Consider the following 17240-nt stretch of genomic DNA (forward strand, 5'->3'; position numbering starts at 1 on the left):
CCATATTTACCCGCCAGCTCCTTACCAGGCGGCTGAGCTGGGCGAGCAGGAGGGACAAGGGCGGCAAGGACTAGAGCATGCACAGTAGAGGGTGGCTCATCAGACACAGAGGTCCGCAGATGCTTGGGAGGCGGTCCAAGTGAAGAAGGGATAGTGGTAGAGGGATGAACTTCAGTTACTACATCGTCATCAGAGTCACTGTCGAACAATTTCCTCTTCGAGATGTCCATATCAGAGCTGGGGGAATCCACGGAAGGAGAGTGAGTGGCTAGATATTGATCCTCCCAAGTAACGAGAGATTTGTAATAATGAAGGTCGGCAGAGGCTGATGGGGAGTTGAGAGAGGGTTGTGTGGGTCTGTGATTATCAGCTTTGGTGGGGCGGTATTTCTAGGTTCGAGGCTTTTTCACAGGAGGGGGAGAAGCCCAAGGTTTCTGTTCTTTAGGGGGAGGTGGAAAGTAAAAAGGGGCGTTGTATCCACCGATGGTCTACAGTTAAGGGTCAGATAACATCGTAGTGCCAGTGGTGGGGTCAATTCCAATGACCGCGGGTTGAGAAGATCCTAGTTAGTGGAGCTTCTGAAAAATGGTAGATGTCACGTCGGCGTAGATGCGCGACTTTGAGTCTGGTCTCCAACCTGTACAAGGAAATCACAACATTAGATCTCATGCCGCAAACTGTGCGTACAAAGGGAGGATGAAAAGGGGACTCACCACAGGGCAGAAAGGCAAAATGATTAAGAGTCAATTCAGGTGGGAGATCCGCAGATAGCAAATTTCCAGATATATACAGTGGATAATGGTGTCAAGTCTTGTCCGAGGTGGTGATACGAAGGACAAACGATTGTTTTTTAGGACGGACACAGAAGGAGTGGTAACCCACCCACGCTGACATCTTTGGTGCTCTTCTTTATCTAATAATGAGCGACCATGTCACGACAAGATATTTTGGGTACCTCGGACTTGTTATAGTGATTCGTGGCATACATTAGTCTCCAAAAGTTGTCAATGCCTTGGCAAGGAGGAATATTAAAATGGTTACATACCTCAACATCCAAGGTTGATAAGGGGAGGCAGAATCCAGAAACAATCTGACCCACCGTGACTATTAGACACCCCGGTATGTATGGAACTAAGTGAAGATAATAGGTTAAGTCCGGCACATGCTCTAATATGACGTCAGCAAGGATGCCATAAGCAGCTTTGACCGCTTCTAAATTAGGTCTACGACTGTGAGGTGGGGCGGTGGAAGGGCAAATTGTTGCCCAGAGGTAGAGGGGGCCTCTGATAGATCGATGGGTGGGGGAGACGCCACGGTGTTAGAAGGAGAAGAGGAATAGTTGTCGGAGTAGGAGTCCGACATCAGAACAGATGGCAAAAGAAGAACACACAGTTCAAAAATGGTGAAGAAAAGAAGAAACAGATCAAGACAGTGCAAGAAAAAGAAAGTGAGAGAAAAGAACCAACCTGGAAGAGGAAAAAATTAGTCTGAATCTCGGACACTGGAACGCTAGTGACTGGCAAAGCAATATAGAGTAACAGCACCACCAGTCGAAGGGATGAGAGCAAGAGTGTGAGGAACTAGGAAGAAGAAACGCGAGAGGAAGAGCAAGGGACTAAGTGAAGAGAAAGAAAGATTGAGTGGGATTTTATAAGAAGGAGGGGTAAAACAGGAAGGGAAAGGTGCTGAAATCGAGGGGGCACTAAAAGGAACCTAAATAAGGGCGACACGTGGATGCATAGAATACGAAGAAACGCTTACCTCATGCACGTGTCGAACATGTGAGGCCAGTGACGCATATCGATAGAGGGACAGGCTGCGGCATAAAGATAAAATCAAAGCAGGGACTCTCGAACCCCCGATCGCAACCATGATCGCGGACTCAAGAGGGGGCATATGTGGTGGTAGGATCCACGACATGGGAGATCAGTGGTGGGATGAGCCCGAAGTCACATACTATACAGAGGTGTGGTGTACAGGATCAAACCACAGACTCGTAGGTACGGCATGGAAACCCTACACGTGGAGAGAATAAGACCGAAAGATGGAGTGCTAGGTGGATGGCTAGGGGAAGAGTGGAGTGTTGTATAAAGAGGAAAGATAAGGAGAGAGAAAGGGGTGGTTTTTTCATATCAAGAGAGGGCTAGACCTAGAGAAAGAGAGAGAGAAGAGAGTGTAGTAGTAAGTGATACCACAGTAATGTTCGCCACAATTGTCACCATCAAGACCGGAGCTCCAGATGCGCGCTCCATTACTCCGCCACCACTCGCCATCATGGCTCATTAAATGACCTCAAGTCCTGAACTTTGCCTAACGCAGGAGAGGAGGAAGCACGGGCATCTTGCCTATATAAAGGGAAGAGGAACTACGTCTAACTTGATTCAAGTTTGGCTAAAGAACTTGATACGTAGGCAGTTCCAGTGGCAGAGCCAGGAATTTGAGTGAGGGTGAGCCACCCAGACAACCAAACATACAAAAAAAAATAATAACTAATTTCTTTTAACTAATAATTCAAACCCAATCACAAACAAGTATATTTCCAACATCAAATATCTTATAAAACGATACAATAAGAACATTGGATCAAGAGTCTCTAAAATGAAATGCTCAGAGAAGAGGGCAAGAGCCGGTAGAAAGCAGTAGACAACGAGAAATATTGAAGTGAAAGGGTAAATGTCAACGCTAAGGTATGCAACCCTCTGCGAACTTGAGAAGCGGGGACCGCAACCGTAACACTCATGTTCGCGAGTAAAAGATCTCAATAGGAGCATTTTAACATTTTAAAACCCACCACTGAACAAATAATGAAAACACTAGTCGAACAAGATCACAGTGCAAATTCCTTCATGAACACCTACAGAAGCAGCACACGTCCCATTAACCAGGATCACATACAGAGTTTACCAGCTTCACTAACGAGTAATGAGTCCATTTCCACAACCTCTAACCAAAAGTCGTCATATCCACATAAGGACCTATTTACAGTCATTATTTTCCAACACCCTAGCATGGGTTGGAACATCTTCAATCTTCATAAGAAATACCAATATGGGATCTCACCTACCATAAAAACTCATCCCTAAGTCCCTAACACAACCTCTTTTGACTAAAAAACGTAAACTCCGCCATTTAATTAAACACACCTAAGGTCTCAGGCAGTCGCAATAATGACAGCCATAATTAACACTAGAACACATTGACTCCCCTAAAAAACTCCTAAATACAACCAGAAATGGACCTAATTAACCATAATAGACAACTGACAAATTGCCCTTACAGTTGCAAACCCAAGTATTTAGTGAATTCACGACAAGAAATTAAATAAGAGTTGTCATTAAATAATATGGTTTAGGAATCAATACAAAAAGATCAGAAAGAAGACAATAAATTAAACAAAGCAAGGTTAACAAGAAGTCAAGAAGAGTAAAAGACTTTTAATATAATAATTGAGAAGGGAGTTAGGGAGGAGAAGTTGAGTGCCTGAGGGGTTTCTTTTGTTTGGGTTTCTAGCGTTTTTTTTTTTTTTCGAGTGCTACTATATTATTATTTTTAACGAAAGTTGAGGGTGAGCCAGGGCGTACCCTGGGCTCCCCTTGCTCCGCCACTAGATAGTTCGCATGTAACGCGAACTCAGTCAAAATCAAATACAGTCCACATTCCCCTCTCCAATCAAGACGTAAAGATTCACACCAAATCGAGCCTTTACAACAACCTTTTGTGAAGTTATAAGGTGGTTTGTACATTTCATAGCACGTTACTTAATAAAAGCACAAAATGTTTCATTTTCGCCTTGGCTACTGAAGATGGTATGTGGAGGCTGTTAGGAATATACAACTTAATTGTACTTACTCTTTACCAATTACCAAACTATACAAACCTTTTGTATTGTAAGTGTTTTGTACTTCTTAATTAAATCCGAGCCTAGTGTAGATACACTATGTCCTTAAGACAGATTTTCCCCCTCACGGTGCTTGAAGGTTGATGGGAAACTATCTCCCAAGATAGAACGGATTTCCTTCTATAGAAAGCTAGCACTTCAATTCTATAGACTCAGCGAACACAACATAGCATTTGACTAAGAACAGAGGGAGAAGAGAAAGATCAGAACTCTGTGTGATCTAGTTTATTTTTCTCTCCAAATTCATCCACTATTTATAGGTGAGTGGTGCCTTTTCGAAACAACACAGTGACTCTTGGGAAAAAGTAAGCAACTCTTTGAAAAGTCACATGTTTTGAAAGGACATACCATTTCGGCATATAGCACTGTTTCGAACCAGTGCCTATTTCGAAAGGTTGTACCTTTTCGGCATGATGCACTATTTCAAACCAGTGCACATTTCGAAAGGTCGCACCTTTTCGGCATAATGCATTGTTTCAAACAAATGCATCATTTTGAAAAGGTTTTTCTCACATTACGTACTGTTTCAAGAAAAAAAACTCATTTCATCTTAAGTGGGGTAACTTGGGAGACAAACTACTCATTCATATTTAAATGGATTTGAGCAAATCATTTTTCTAACAATCCCCCATATGAATGAAAATTTGGCTTCTTCTATCATAAACATCGGATTTCTGTTCTTTTACAAATGAAAAGATACCGCGAGTCGTCAAGTAGCATGGGAGGCCTTGAACTTGCCTTAGTGAAAGACGATCGGATTTAATTGGACGATCAGTAGACTTCAATTAATGTCCTTGAACTGTCAGCCGTTTGTATAAACCTAGACAATCATCTTCACGCAGTACCGTCTTGAATACTGTTGGTTCTCACGTTTGTGTTCATTTTGGCCTTGAACACTTCTTGGTTTCAGATAGTGCTTTTGAGACATTTGTCTTTAAAATTCTCATAGAAGCGACCCCACTTCGCACTAACATAGGTGATTTCTATAAAGAGTATCCTGCAATACTCCACTTGGATAACATAACTTTCCAAGATATAGTAAATCATTAAAAGCTTGACTTATCCTGGTTCTCGCGGCAGATATGCACTGTCTTATATAGGAATGGGTTAGAGTATAATATTACTCTCCAGTGCTAACTGAGTCACTAACATAATTCAGTTGGCCCATTAAACCTAGATCTTGGGATCTCCAGTCAACTAGGTTGGTTTTTCCATTATGATGACTCTTGGTTGATTATCTCAAAAGCTTTAAGCCCATTCCCCTTGATAATCTTTCTACTTGCTCTCTTGTTAAACCTTTTGTAAGCGGATCCTCAATGTTATCTTTTGACCTTACATAGTCGATTGAGATAACTCCATTTGAGAGCAATTGTCTAACGGTATTATGTCTACGACGTATATGTCGAGACTTCCGTTATACATGCTACTCATTAACTCTACCAATAGCAGATTGATTGTCACGGTGTATACACACCTTGGCCGGGTAATGTTTAGCCCAGTTTTGGAATATCCTCTAAGAAATTTGAAGCCACTCTGCTTCTTCTCCACCTTGTCCAATGCTATGAATTCTGATTCCATAGTGGACCTCGCTATGCACGCTTTGTTTTGAGGATTTCCAAGAAACAAACTGCACCTCCAAGTGTAAAGACATATCCACTTGTGGACTTTGAGTCTTTAGTGTCAGATATCCAATTAGCATCGCAATACCCTTCTGGAACGGCTGGATATCTTGTATAGTGCAAACTAAAATTCTGAGTATACTTTAAGTATCCCAAAACTCTCAATATGGCAGTCCAATGATCTCTGCCAGGATTACTCGTATATCGACTTAGCTTGCTCACAGAGTATGCTATGTCAGGCCTTGTACAGTTCATGACATACATTAAACTACCAAGTATACGAGAGTATTCTAGTTGAGATATGCTATCTCCAGTATTTTTGGCTAAATGAAGATTTACGTCAACTGGTGACCTTTTTGGTGTGATGTTATATTTCTTGAACTTGTCAAGAATCGTCTCAATGTAATGAGATTGTGATAGAACAAGTCTATCCTCCATCCTAGAGATCTTAATTCCTAAGATAACATCAGCGACACCTAAATCTTTCATGTCAAACTTACTAGACAACATTTGTTTGGTAGATTTTATGACATCCATATTACTACCCAAAATTAGCATATCGTCTACATAGAAACAAATAATGACACATCCCTTTAGAGTGCTTTTGACATAGACACACTTGTCACACTCATTTATTTTGAAACCGTTTGACAACATTGCATTGTCAAATTTCTCATGCCATTGCTTAGGTGCTTGCTTTAATCCATATAAAGATTTAACAAGCTTGCAAACTTTCCTTTCTTGTCCAGGAGTAATAAACCCTTCAGGTTGTTCCATGTATATTTCTTCATCTAACTCACCATTCAAGAATGCCGTCTTTACATCCATTTGATGTATTTCAAATCCATGTATTGATGCTATTGCTATTAGCATCCTTATGGAAGTTATTCTTGTAACTAGAGAGTAAGTGTCAAAATAATCCAATCATTCCTTTTGTCTAAAGCCTTTGACCACAAGTCTAGCTTTATACTTGTCGATTGATCCATCAGTCTTAAATTTCTTTGTGAATATCCACTTATATCCCAAAGTCTTGGAACCTGGTGGTAAATCTACCAATTCCCATGTATGATTTTGCATTATGGATTCAATCTCGCTATTTATTGCTTCTTTCAATAAGTAGCTTCTGAGATGACATTGCCTCCTTGAACGTTTGAGGATTATTTTCCAACAAGTATGTTAGAAAATCAGGTCCAAAAGACGTTGACGCGTCCTTGACCTTTTGCTACGCCTAGGTTCCTCCTCAATTTAAACTTTGTGTAGGATGGTTACTAGTTGTAGCATCTAAAGTTCTCTTTGTTGAACTTGACTCTATACACATGTTATAATGAAAACATCTTTTCAAAGAATGAAGCATTCCTTGACTCTATAATTGTATTAACATGTATATCTTGAATCTCGATTTATGAACCCGAAAAAACGATGCACTACTATTGTTTGCATATCCAATGAATACACAATCAATAGTCTTGGGTCCTATCTTCACCTTCTTAGGTTTAGGAACTTCCACTTTAGCAAGACACCCCCACACTTTTAAGAATTCGTAGGAAGTCTGATGACCTTTCCACAATTCGTATGGTGTTTTAAAGCGTCTTCTTGTTAGGAATCTTGTTGAGAATGTAATTGGCAGAAAGCAAAGCTTCCCCCCACAAATTTTGGGGTAAACCGGAACTTAACAACATAGCGTTCATCATCTCTTTTAGAGTTTGGTTTTTGCGTTCTGCAATACCGTTTGATTGAGGTGAATAAGGAGCCGTAGTTTGATGAATGATTCCATGTTCAGAACAGAAACCTTCAAAAGGTGATTCATATTCACCTCCTCTATCACTCCTTATAGCCTTAATCTTTTTGCTTAGTTGATTTTCAACTTCATTTTTATAGTGTTTGAACACTTCAATTGCCTCATCTTTACTTCTCAACAAGTAAACATAACTATATCTAGTGTTATCGTCAATAAAAGTAATGAAATACTTTTTACCACCTCTAGTCTGCACGTACTTAAGATCACATATATCTGTGTATTAAGTCTAGAGGTTCAGTACTTCTTTCAATGGAATGAAGGGATGATCTGGTCAACTTGGATTCTACACAAGTTTCACATTTATGGTGTGGTTCTATTTTTAATTTTGGTATATAGTCCAAATTAATTAATCTACGCAAAGTATCATAATTAACATGTCCTAATCTACCATGCCATACATGTGAAGACTCAATCAAGTAAACAGAAGATTCAACTTTATTGGCGCTTTTTGGCACAATAGTAAAACAAGAGATCCTAAAGAGCCCATCCTAAAGATAGCCCTTTCCCACGAATACATCATTCTTAGTTAGTACAAATTTATCAGAAACAAAGACTAACTTAAAGTCATTCTTGCTCAAGAAATGACCCGAAACCAAGTTCTTATGCGAATGTCGGGCACATAGAGCACCTCATTCGAGAGTTAGTTCCTTTCCGTCACAACCTTATCACCACCTTTCCTTTGCCTTCAACCTTGGACGTAGAAGAGTTTTCCATAAAGAGTTGTTCTTCCTTTTCCACAACATGATAAGTGGTGAACATCGACTTGTTGGAGCATATGTGGCAAGTAGCACCAGTATCCACCCACCATTATATTCCCTTTCATTTCCAATCATGAGACATTCAGAAACCACAGCAGATAGGTTCATGTCATTAACATTGTTAGAAAGTGTGTCCATTGTCACATCGGCTTTCAGTTTGCTTTTATACTTTTCTTTTCGGCTTTCATTCACATTCCTTTATGTCCAATGTCCTCTTCCCACAATCAGAAGCACTTGCCCTTGAACTTAGTAGTGCGCTACTACTCTCTTCACCTTGAGCTTTGTCTTGGTGCTTCCTCTTTCCCTTAGCACTTGATCCTTCCAAAACATTGGCCTTTGCCACCATGGGATCCTTGCCCTTCTTCCGATAGGCGGTTATCTTCCTCTATCCTTAGACGGACAATCGGTTCTTCAAGATTCATATCTTTTGCGTTTATGCTTAAGATAGTTCTTAAAATCCTTCCAAGATGGTGGTAATTTCTCAATCATAGCAGCCCACTTGGAAAGATTCTCCTAGGGTCATTCCTTCAAAGAATGACATCATGGAGGATTACTTGAAGTTCTTGGACTTGGCTTATGGCGGTCTTACTATCGTCATTTTGAAATCAAGAAATCGCCAACTATGAATTTCTTCATGCCAACATCTTCACTCTTGTATTTCTTGTCCAACGAATCCCAAAGTTCCTTAGCGTCTTGAACACACTATACACATTGTATAATGAGTCACCAACCCACTAAGGGCGTAATTTCTACACAAGAAATCAGCATGAAACCAAGCATCCTTGCCAAAACCTTCTCCTTGTCGGTTTCATCGGGGCTTACATCGAGAGCCTTATCCCATAGAAACCTTGCCAAGTTCGGGTAGTCGATAGAAGAGCATCTTACGTTTGCGGTAACTTTGAAATCGGTTCCATTGAACTTTTCGGGCTTCTCCCCATGAGAGGAAATGAATGGGAAACAACAAGAGGAACGAATGCCGGGGAGTAACTAGTGGTGTTGCCATATTCTGAAATATAACTACACTTTATTATTTCCTTAAACCAAAAAAGAAAAGAAAACATAAACAAATTCTGTTCGGTAAAGAAGAAGAAGAAAAAGAAAATCTGTCTTAAGTTGTTAGGAATATACAACTTAATTGTACTTACTCTTTACCAATTACCAAACTATACAAACCTTTTGTATTGTAAGTGTTTTGTACTTCTTAATTAAATCCGAGCCTAGTGTAGATACACTATGTCCTTAAGACAGATTTTCCCCCTCACGGTGCTTGAAGGTTGATGGGAAACTATCTCCCAAGATAGAACGGATTTCCTTCTATAGAAAGCTAGCACTTCAATTCTATGGACTCAAATAACACAACATAGTATTTGACTAAGAACGAGGGAGAAGAGAAAGATCGAACTCAGTGATCTAGTTTATTTTTCTCCAAATTCATCCACTATTTATAGGTGAGTGGTGCCTTTTCAAACAATACAAATACTCTTGGGAAAAAGTAAGCAACTCTTTGAAAAGTCACATGTTTCGAAGGACACACCCATTTTCGGCATATAAAGATCACTTTTGAACCGGTGCCTTATTTCGAAAGGTTGCACCTTTTGGCATGATGCACTATTTCAAACCAAACAAGATTTTTTCGAAAGGTCGCGACCTTTTCGCATAATGCATTGTTTCAAACAAATGCATCATTTTGAAAAGGTTTTGAAAAGGTTTTTTCAAAAAACCATTTCACTTTCTTGTTTGAAAAAACCCATTTCATATTTAAATGGATTTGAGCAAATCATTTTTCTAACAGAGGCAACTAGATGACATCTCATATTCGATTCAGCCAAAGTGCTTATATTGATGGAGCACTGTATTGGATAACTAGAAGTCGTGGTCATCCCAGTGGCATTCTCTCTTTCAGTTTGCAAGATGAAAATTTTCAGCTCCTTCCTTGACCAAGTTGCAATATATACAAGTCTTATTTGGAGTTTTCGGGGCTTCATTCATCTGTGTATTTGAAAGTTCTAGGAGGACATTTATGCCTTGTTACTACGTTAGATGGATCAGACGCAGGTTTTTGGACATTGATCTTTTGGAGAATGAAGGACTACAGGAATCATATTTGGACTTACGAGTTTCGGATCACTGTTGATATCACATCCACCAGTCCCTGTAGACATTCAAAATGGCAAGGTATTACTTTCATCGGGGGAACGGTTATATGGTCTTGATCTGCACGAAAATATTTCGAAGGAAATCAATTATTGTAAGGTACCTGGCGAAGATTGCACACCTGTTGTCAAGAGATATCAGCCTAATCATGTGGAAAGCTTGGTTTCAATTAATACTTCAATTGGGACGCGCAAAAAATTGTTCACTTGAGTAAGTGTGAAGAACCTTACACATTTTAGTTCTATTGTTTACTGTAGTTGGATTTGGATGTAAATTTGATTGTTTTAATTATGACGGATAGACACTAACTTTTGTGATTGCAAAAGCCTTATTTTTTTATTTTATAAATGTATCTATGTCTTAACTAATGCGGATTATTATTTATAGCTTTATTGCCAATCATCTTCATATGCATTGCAATTGCCATGTATTCCTAACATTTCCATTGATCTTGTAATAGAAATGTCGTATAGTCCGCTTTCTCTTTGGTTTTAATAATGTTCTAATGATGTTTTCTAGCTATTAAGTTGTGTGTTAACACACACAGATCAAACTCAACTTGGTTTACTTAAGTATAGTTTGGGATTTCGGAACCCCTTGAAAATTTCGAGATTTGCATTTTTGGACCCTAATAATCTAATTATTTCGATATATTCCGTCCGAAATCACGAACTGGGTTAAAAAAATGGTTTTGTTTGGCTGGAAAAAGAGGAGCGAGCCATCTGGTGGTCTATCTCTGAGAAATATTATTACTATTATTAATACACAAACGAGTGGCGCGCATGTCTCAAAAAAACAAAACAAAACCAAACAAAACCAATCTAAAACAAAAACATTTACTCGAGAAGAATGAATTGCCTTCATCACTACTCGGTTGGAATTCCAGCTACTAAAGTTTCTTCTACTACATCAACACGTTTTCAACGCCACGTCATTCAAGCTAGAGGTAACAACACTCTATTCATTGTATTAAATTAATGTTTAATTATTCGAATGGCTTTTCAATTAGTTTGACATCTTATAATTAAGGCCTTTTCCCTATATGAAAATTTTCACCTATGTTTTAAATGCTAGTTTGGCAAATTAGGTACGTGATTCCTTGCTTATGGATTTAAACAATCACATTGTATGTATTCCTTGCTTTATATACATTATTTTTTATGGGAGTGAAAGTTGCATTTTGAGGATATGTGTGTTCTTAATAACGTCCATTACTAGGGAGGATATGTTGATTCGTTCAACTTCAAAATGAGAATATAAGATAATCTCTCTGTCAGATAGGTTACTCCTGTATCGGGGAGACATTAGAGCATGCAGTTTTGTAGAAGTGGAAGAGCAAAGCTGACCTATATGCTACCTTGTGGTAAAAGTGTTTAACTATGAGAACAACCATACCCTGTATCATGAGGAGATGTTAGAGCATGTAGTTTTATAGATTAATAGTGAATGAATTGAATTGTTTAAAGACTATGATCTCTTTTTAAAGAGTTTACATGACTAAAATTGAGTTAGAGATACTAGTAAAAACAATCTCCTACTTAAACTAGGACTGAGAATCTTAATTAGTAATCGTAAGAAGAAATCTAATGCTTACCTTGCGGTAATGTGTTTAACTATGAGAACTGTCCTGGCTTTGGTGGGATAAATAGGCTTACTGAACTTTGTCATTCTGTGTGCCGGTGATGTTGAACATGACTAACATGCAGTGTCTGCTGATTCTACAATTTTCTCAGTCTTCAATGATATTGTGCTATATATGCTTCCTATAATTTCTCTGGTAGGGATTTTGGTTGGGAGAAAAACCTTACAAATGCAACTATTTTGACTTGATGTTCTTTAATATTTTCAGTGGAGCCTTCCGACAAATCAGTTGAAATTATGAGGAAGTTCTCAGAGCAGTATGCTCGTCGCTCTGGAACATATTTTTGTGTTGATAAAGGAGTCACCTCTGTTGTTATCAAGGTAAGTATGATGACTATCAAATGCTGCATTCGTGTGATGTGATCGCCCTTCTACTTGTGAAATTTTTCATGTTACCCACAGTTTGGTCATCTTTAGATTGCATGTGGGAATTCTAATCCATATCTGATTTGAAAAAGTATCTTCAAAGCAACTAACAAGTACTGAAGCATTACACTTGCGGAGTGAATATGTAGTCCAAATATAATTTCAGATCTCATCCTTCAATAACATCTTAATAGTGGTATTTCCTTTTTCCATAGGATTGTCGACCTTATTATATTAAGATACTGGATCCTTTCCTGCTGAATAGAAAAAGCGCTAACAGTCGTGAGAAATAATAAATAGTTTCTAATTGTAAGGACCTTCTAGTTGTCAAAGTCTTGAGACAGGTTACTGCACTAATTGAGTAATTTACAGATACTACTGACTTGTTACTGTCCGGTCGAGGGCAGATCGTTATACAGTACCTAGATAATTGAGTAATTGACATTTGTACTTCCAAACCTTATGGCATAAAATTCTGAGAATTTAGATATCAATAGAAAGGACTTCAACTTTTTTAGTTTTTGAAAGGGATCTAGCACCTCGTTCCATGTAACTCAGTGATAACTTCAACCGACAGGGACTGGCGGACCATAAGGATTCACTGGGAGCCCCACTTTGCCCTTGCAGGTTAAAATTTTCTTGCATATCTTTCGTAATTGCAATGTTCCAGGGTCTTTCACTTGAAAAGTCTAATTTGCAGATATCAGGAAGAGATCTGTTTTCCTACGTCATGCTATTATTTGTGCAGAGCACTTACTCACATCGTTTCAGGCATTATGATGACAAAGCTGCTGAAGCAGGGCAGGGATTTTGGAACTGTCCATGTGTACCCATGAGGGAAAGGTAGCTTTTTGTTCCTTATTCCTAGTACCTCTTTTGTCGTTTGTTGTTTTGTCTTTCATTGAGAGCTAAACTACGGAAAAAAAGGAAAAAAAAACATTCTTATCGGCAAGGTGCTAAAAAGAGACAACAACTAAGGACCGATCCATGCTGTTACAAACTGTGATCAATTGCCTAATAAGCAAGTCCATCTAGGTACAACATGCTGAAAATCTCTTTGTGGAAACAGTCATTACCAGAGCCTAATTGACGAATAGTTCTTTGACTGTTACAACAGCTTCACTGGCTCTCATAGCAGCATTAAAAACTCAGGGGTACCTCTCTTTTCAGATCACCAAAAAGTGGCAGCTGCTGTGTTCTTACTGTCACTTCCTTTTTAGGGAGAGAATGTACACCCCCTTTCCAATTTGATAGCGCTCCTCTATGATTAAGGAACTGTTATGTCGCCTTTGGTCAACCAAATAATGGTTTTCTAGATATTGTTGGCAGTAGGACCTGCAAGAATGAGAGCTTCTGATTCTTCAACATATCTGTGTGTGGAACAGCAACCCCTATTGATATATCTCTTTTGTGCAAGAATGGAGTCCAAAGATAGGTAGATCAAACTTAAATCCCGAATTGAGAAGTTAATGGAAGTTATCTTTATGGATTTGGATACAATTATTTGTCATTATTGTTTACAGTTAAGAACTTGGTTTATCTGCAAAACTGAGGTTTGAACTTTGAACATAGGTTGCTTATCTGAATGTGTGTCCATTTGATTAGCTGCTGTTGATATTAAGTCTCCTCTAGATTATAAGTCATCTCAAGTCTTATTAGTTAATCAATTGATTAGTGCTAGTACCATAATTTTAGTTTTCTCTTGACAGGAAAGAGTGCCACTGCATGCTTTTTCTCACACCAGATAATGATTTTGCTGGTCGGGAACAGGTAACAATATGATCCCAATTTTCATTGTAATCATTATGCATTAAAATGATTTTACTAGTGCCATGCTGCTAGTTGTCGTAATTCTTTGAGCTTTTCATTAGAAGCTATAACCATAATATTTTTACCATTGCTTTGGTTCATATGGATATTGGTTTTTCTTTTGGGTGATAATATATTCATCACTAACATCAATAACTTCCCTCCCAAGAAAAAGCACATTTCCCATAATGACCCTCTCTCCACCAGCACAACTACTGCTACCGTTTGTATTCAACTAACAATCCACATAGCACGAGCAGCAAATGAACCAGTCCAATTTGAACTCTGAAGACATCCACAAACGCAAATAAAGTATCTTTTAGTGTTAGATCATTTAAGAAACTCCTTTGGTTGGACAAACCAAATCCATTGATATTTGGTCTTGAGAACAACGAATTACACAATTGGAGTATGAGTTTCATTACACACCATTGTTGTACAGTTACACTAGCCCAAACATTCTTTTGTTCTTTAAAACTTTGACCTTCAAATTTAGTGGATAAGTATCATGAGGAATTATGTAGAGGAATTATGTATTGTGAAGGGTGTAGGTAGTAGTAATTTGGTGTGGTGTAAGAAAGGTTAGAGTGTGTTTTTGTGAAGTAGGTGGAGAGAGCACGGACAGATCTATTGTTTTGGCTCTTCCTTGCTCTTATTTTCTCTCATCTCTTTTACTCTCTCTGTTCACTTCGATTTTTGGTCTTAATTTTTTCCCAGGGCAAGGTTGCTCCAATTTCTCTTCCTCTTCCTCACTATCTCTGTTTTTTTGGTTTAATACTTGAAGAGAGTTGCAGTGAAGAAAACCTATGTTTAGATTTTTGTCTGTGAGCCTAGACGTGAATAGGGTGTGGTTTGATTCATGTGTGTGAAGGTGTTTAACTATTGTGTGTGTGGAGAACATTAGGTATCTGTTTGGAAGTGATTTGTGGTGGATCTGACCTCTTGAAATAATGAAAACTCTAATTTTGGTTTGTTAACCAGAAAAGTGAAATGCAAGTGTGTTGTATGTGGAGCTGCTCACCTACAGTTAAGACAAGGATGATCCATCTCAAAATGAGTTTCAATAATTTTCTAAAGTAATTTCATTTTACAGTAATGCCAAGTAACCTTCTGAGAACAATGTCAACTAGATGTTGGTTTCCACCATCTGATTATGGAATTATCTTTTGTTACTTGATAAATGTCCTCAGTTCCTCACTAAAATTTTGATATCTAGCTCATTCAAGGTTGCAATTGTCATTTACTGGGAGAACAGAAATGGTTTGTTGGAAGTGTTTCACTTCTATGCAATATTGTTTCTGTATGCCTGTATGACACTAATAAAATACATTATACACATAAACTCTCACAAACCTTAGATGCTGTCACGTCCCGACGATTTATTCCTTATGTTAGGGGAGAAATTTTAAAAATACAACTCATGTATGCTTCATTAAAAGGAGTGCTTTCGATAGCTATTACACATAACATATCAAAACAACAAAGTGCATAGGCTACACAGATAGCTCTACATTTTTTGCAACTTATACTTGTCAGTTGTTGTACTGTATAAGATAACCCCAACAGTAGAAACAATGAAAATATCAGTACTTGTGCCATGTAAAACATATTTTAAAGGCTCTCCAAGACAGCCAATTGTCTCCATTTTCAGTTGCTCCACTTGTAATATAAAGATTATTCAACATTCCAGAGTTCAACTGTGACTGTCTCGCACTTGGAAGTTCATGTTCAGAATTGGTGCATTCTTAGAGTACTCTTAGCTTACACGGGCAATTTGACTGAACATGACCTTTCTCATAACTCCGAAGTTAATGTTCATGATTAGTGCATTCTTACAGGCCTCTAGATTACGTAGGTGAGGAGAAATGGTTTTCAATTTCCTGTGCATTCTTACTGACGATATTAAGTTGTCTGACTCAAATAAAAGAAAGGGGGATATATATGTAACACGAAATAATGTGTCTTCAAGTTTCTTAGAGGTCGTTCAATTAAGACTTAGACCCGCTAGAAAACTTCATATTTCTTCTGGGTAAGCAAGAAATTATCTCAACGGAAATAATATAATCCTCCTGATTTTATTTTCTTATACATTGTTTTTCTTTTGGTTTGATTATGTTTGGTTATTATGCTTAAAAATTGTTTTTCTTTTGGTTTGATTATGTTTGGTTATTATGCTTAAAAATTGGTTTATTTTCGATGCAGGAGATCACCTTGGACGAAATCAGGGAATCAACAGAGAATATGTAACCCTTTGTACTAAATATACTTGAATAATTCTTACTTGTATGTATGTTTATCACACTCGATTAGGCTTGTTCTTTCTCTTTTCTACTCCTATCTGGTGTCTCTTTCTATCTGTTTTATCATCTTCTAAGAGCCTGAAAGATGCAAAATCTTCTTCATTCCTTGTTTTTTTCAAATATATGAGATGATTAGAACTCAGAATGGTGTGATTCAGCTCAATGCCGATGAAATGTGTGATACCCTTCCAAAACTGCGAAGTTTTACAAGAATTTAATCTACCATCTGTGAAATCCTTGTTAACTTTTGCAAATCTTTATGGACAACTACTGTCCTGTACCTTGCCGACCACTCAATCAATCAAAGTCAGATAAACTCGTTACTCTTAATTCCCGTTCTCTGTTCTTTGGGTTGAAAATGAGAGAAACGCATATCTTCCCTTACGAATTTTATTAATCAAGTTCTTAATTAGTAAATGACACATTGACAATAAATACTATATAAAACTCGGTAATAGATTAGGTTTTGAAAATCCTGTTTTAAGGTTTTGATAAAAAAAATAACACAACAAGATCTCTGGATTTCGATGACTCAATTCGTGTTATTTGAGATCAACCAGAAGTTCAATTACTTGTCATTCACTAAAACACTAAAATGGGCAATGTAATATTTGAAGTTTACCAATTGCACTAAAACACTATTTTTTGGACCAATTTATGCAATGTACTATCTTAATTTGAGCAATTGACATAACGACTGTAATTCAGGCCAAATTAGATTGCCGGAGTAATTACGTGTCAGGTGAAGAAAAAACCTTAAATTAAAAAAACTCTAAATTAAAACACAAAATTGTGAAGAGAGGTAAAATAAGATTTGAATACAATGAAAATGTGAAAACTTACTTCAATTGATGTTGAAGTGATCTTGAATTTCTTGTCAATTTCAATTTAGGGTTT

General features: G+C 37.9%; 1 protein-coding gene across 1 annotated transcript; it reads left to right on the forward strand.

Moving 5' to 3' along the window:
* The first annotated feature begins 10914 nt into the window (after positions 1-10914).
* Positions 10915-16378, forward strand: LOC147497912 (ferredoxin thioredoxin reductase catalytic beta chain family protein). Its single transcript, XM_086560187.1, has 6 exons — positions 10915-11173; positions 12077-12189; positions 12812-12861; positions 13006-13077; positions 13944-14004; positions 16246-16378. The coding sequence occupies exons 1-6, from the start codon at positions 11077-11079 to the stop codon at positions 16288-16290; spliced, it is 438 nt and encodes a 145-aa protein (XP_086416313.1). The 5' UTR covers positions 10915-11076; the 3' UTR covers positions 16291-16378.
* Positions 16379-17240: the final 862 nt, after the last annotated feature.

The sequence above is a fragment of the Coptis chinensis genome, chromosome 5 (assembly GCF_015680905.1).
Source record: "Coptis chinensis isolate HL-2020 chromosome 5, ASM1568090v1, whole genome shotgun sequence".
Classification (NCBI taxonomy): domain Eukaryota; kingdom Viridiplantae; phylum Streptophyta; class Magnoliopsida; order Ranunculales; family Ranunculaceae; genus Coptis; species Coptis chinensis.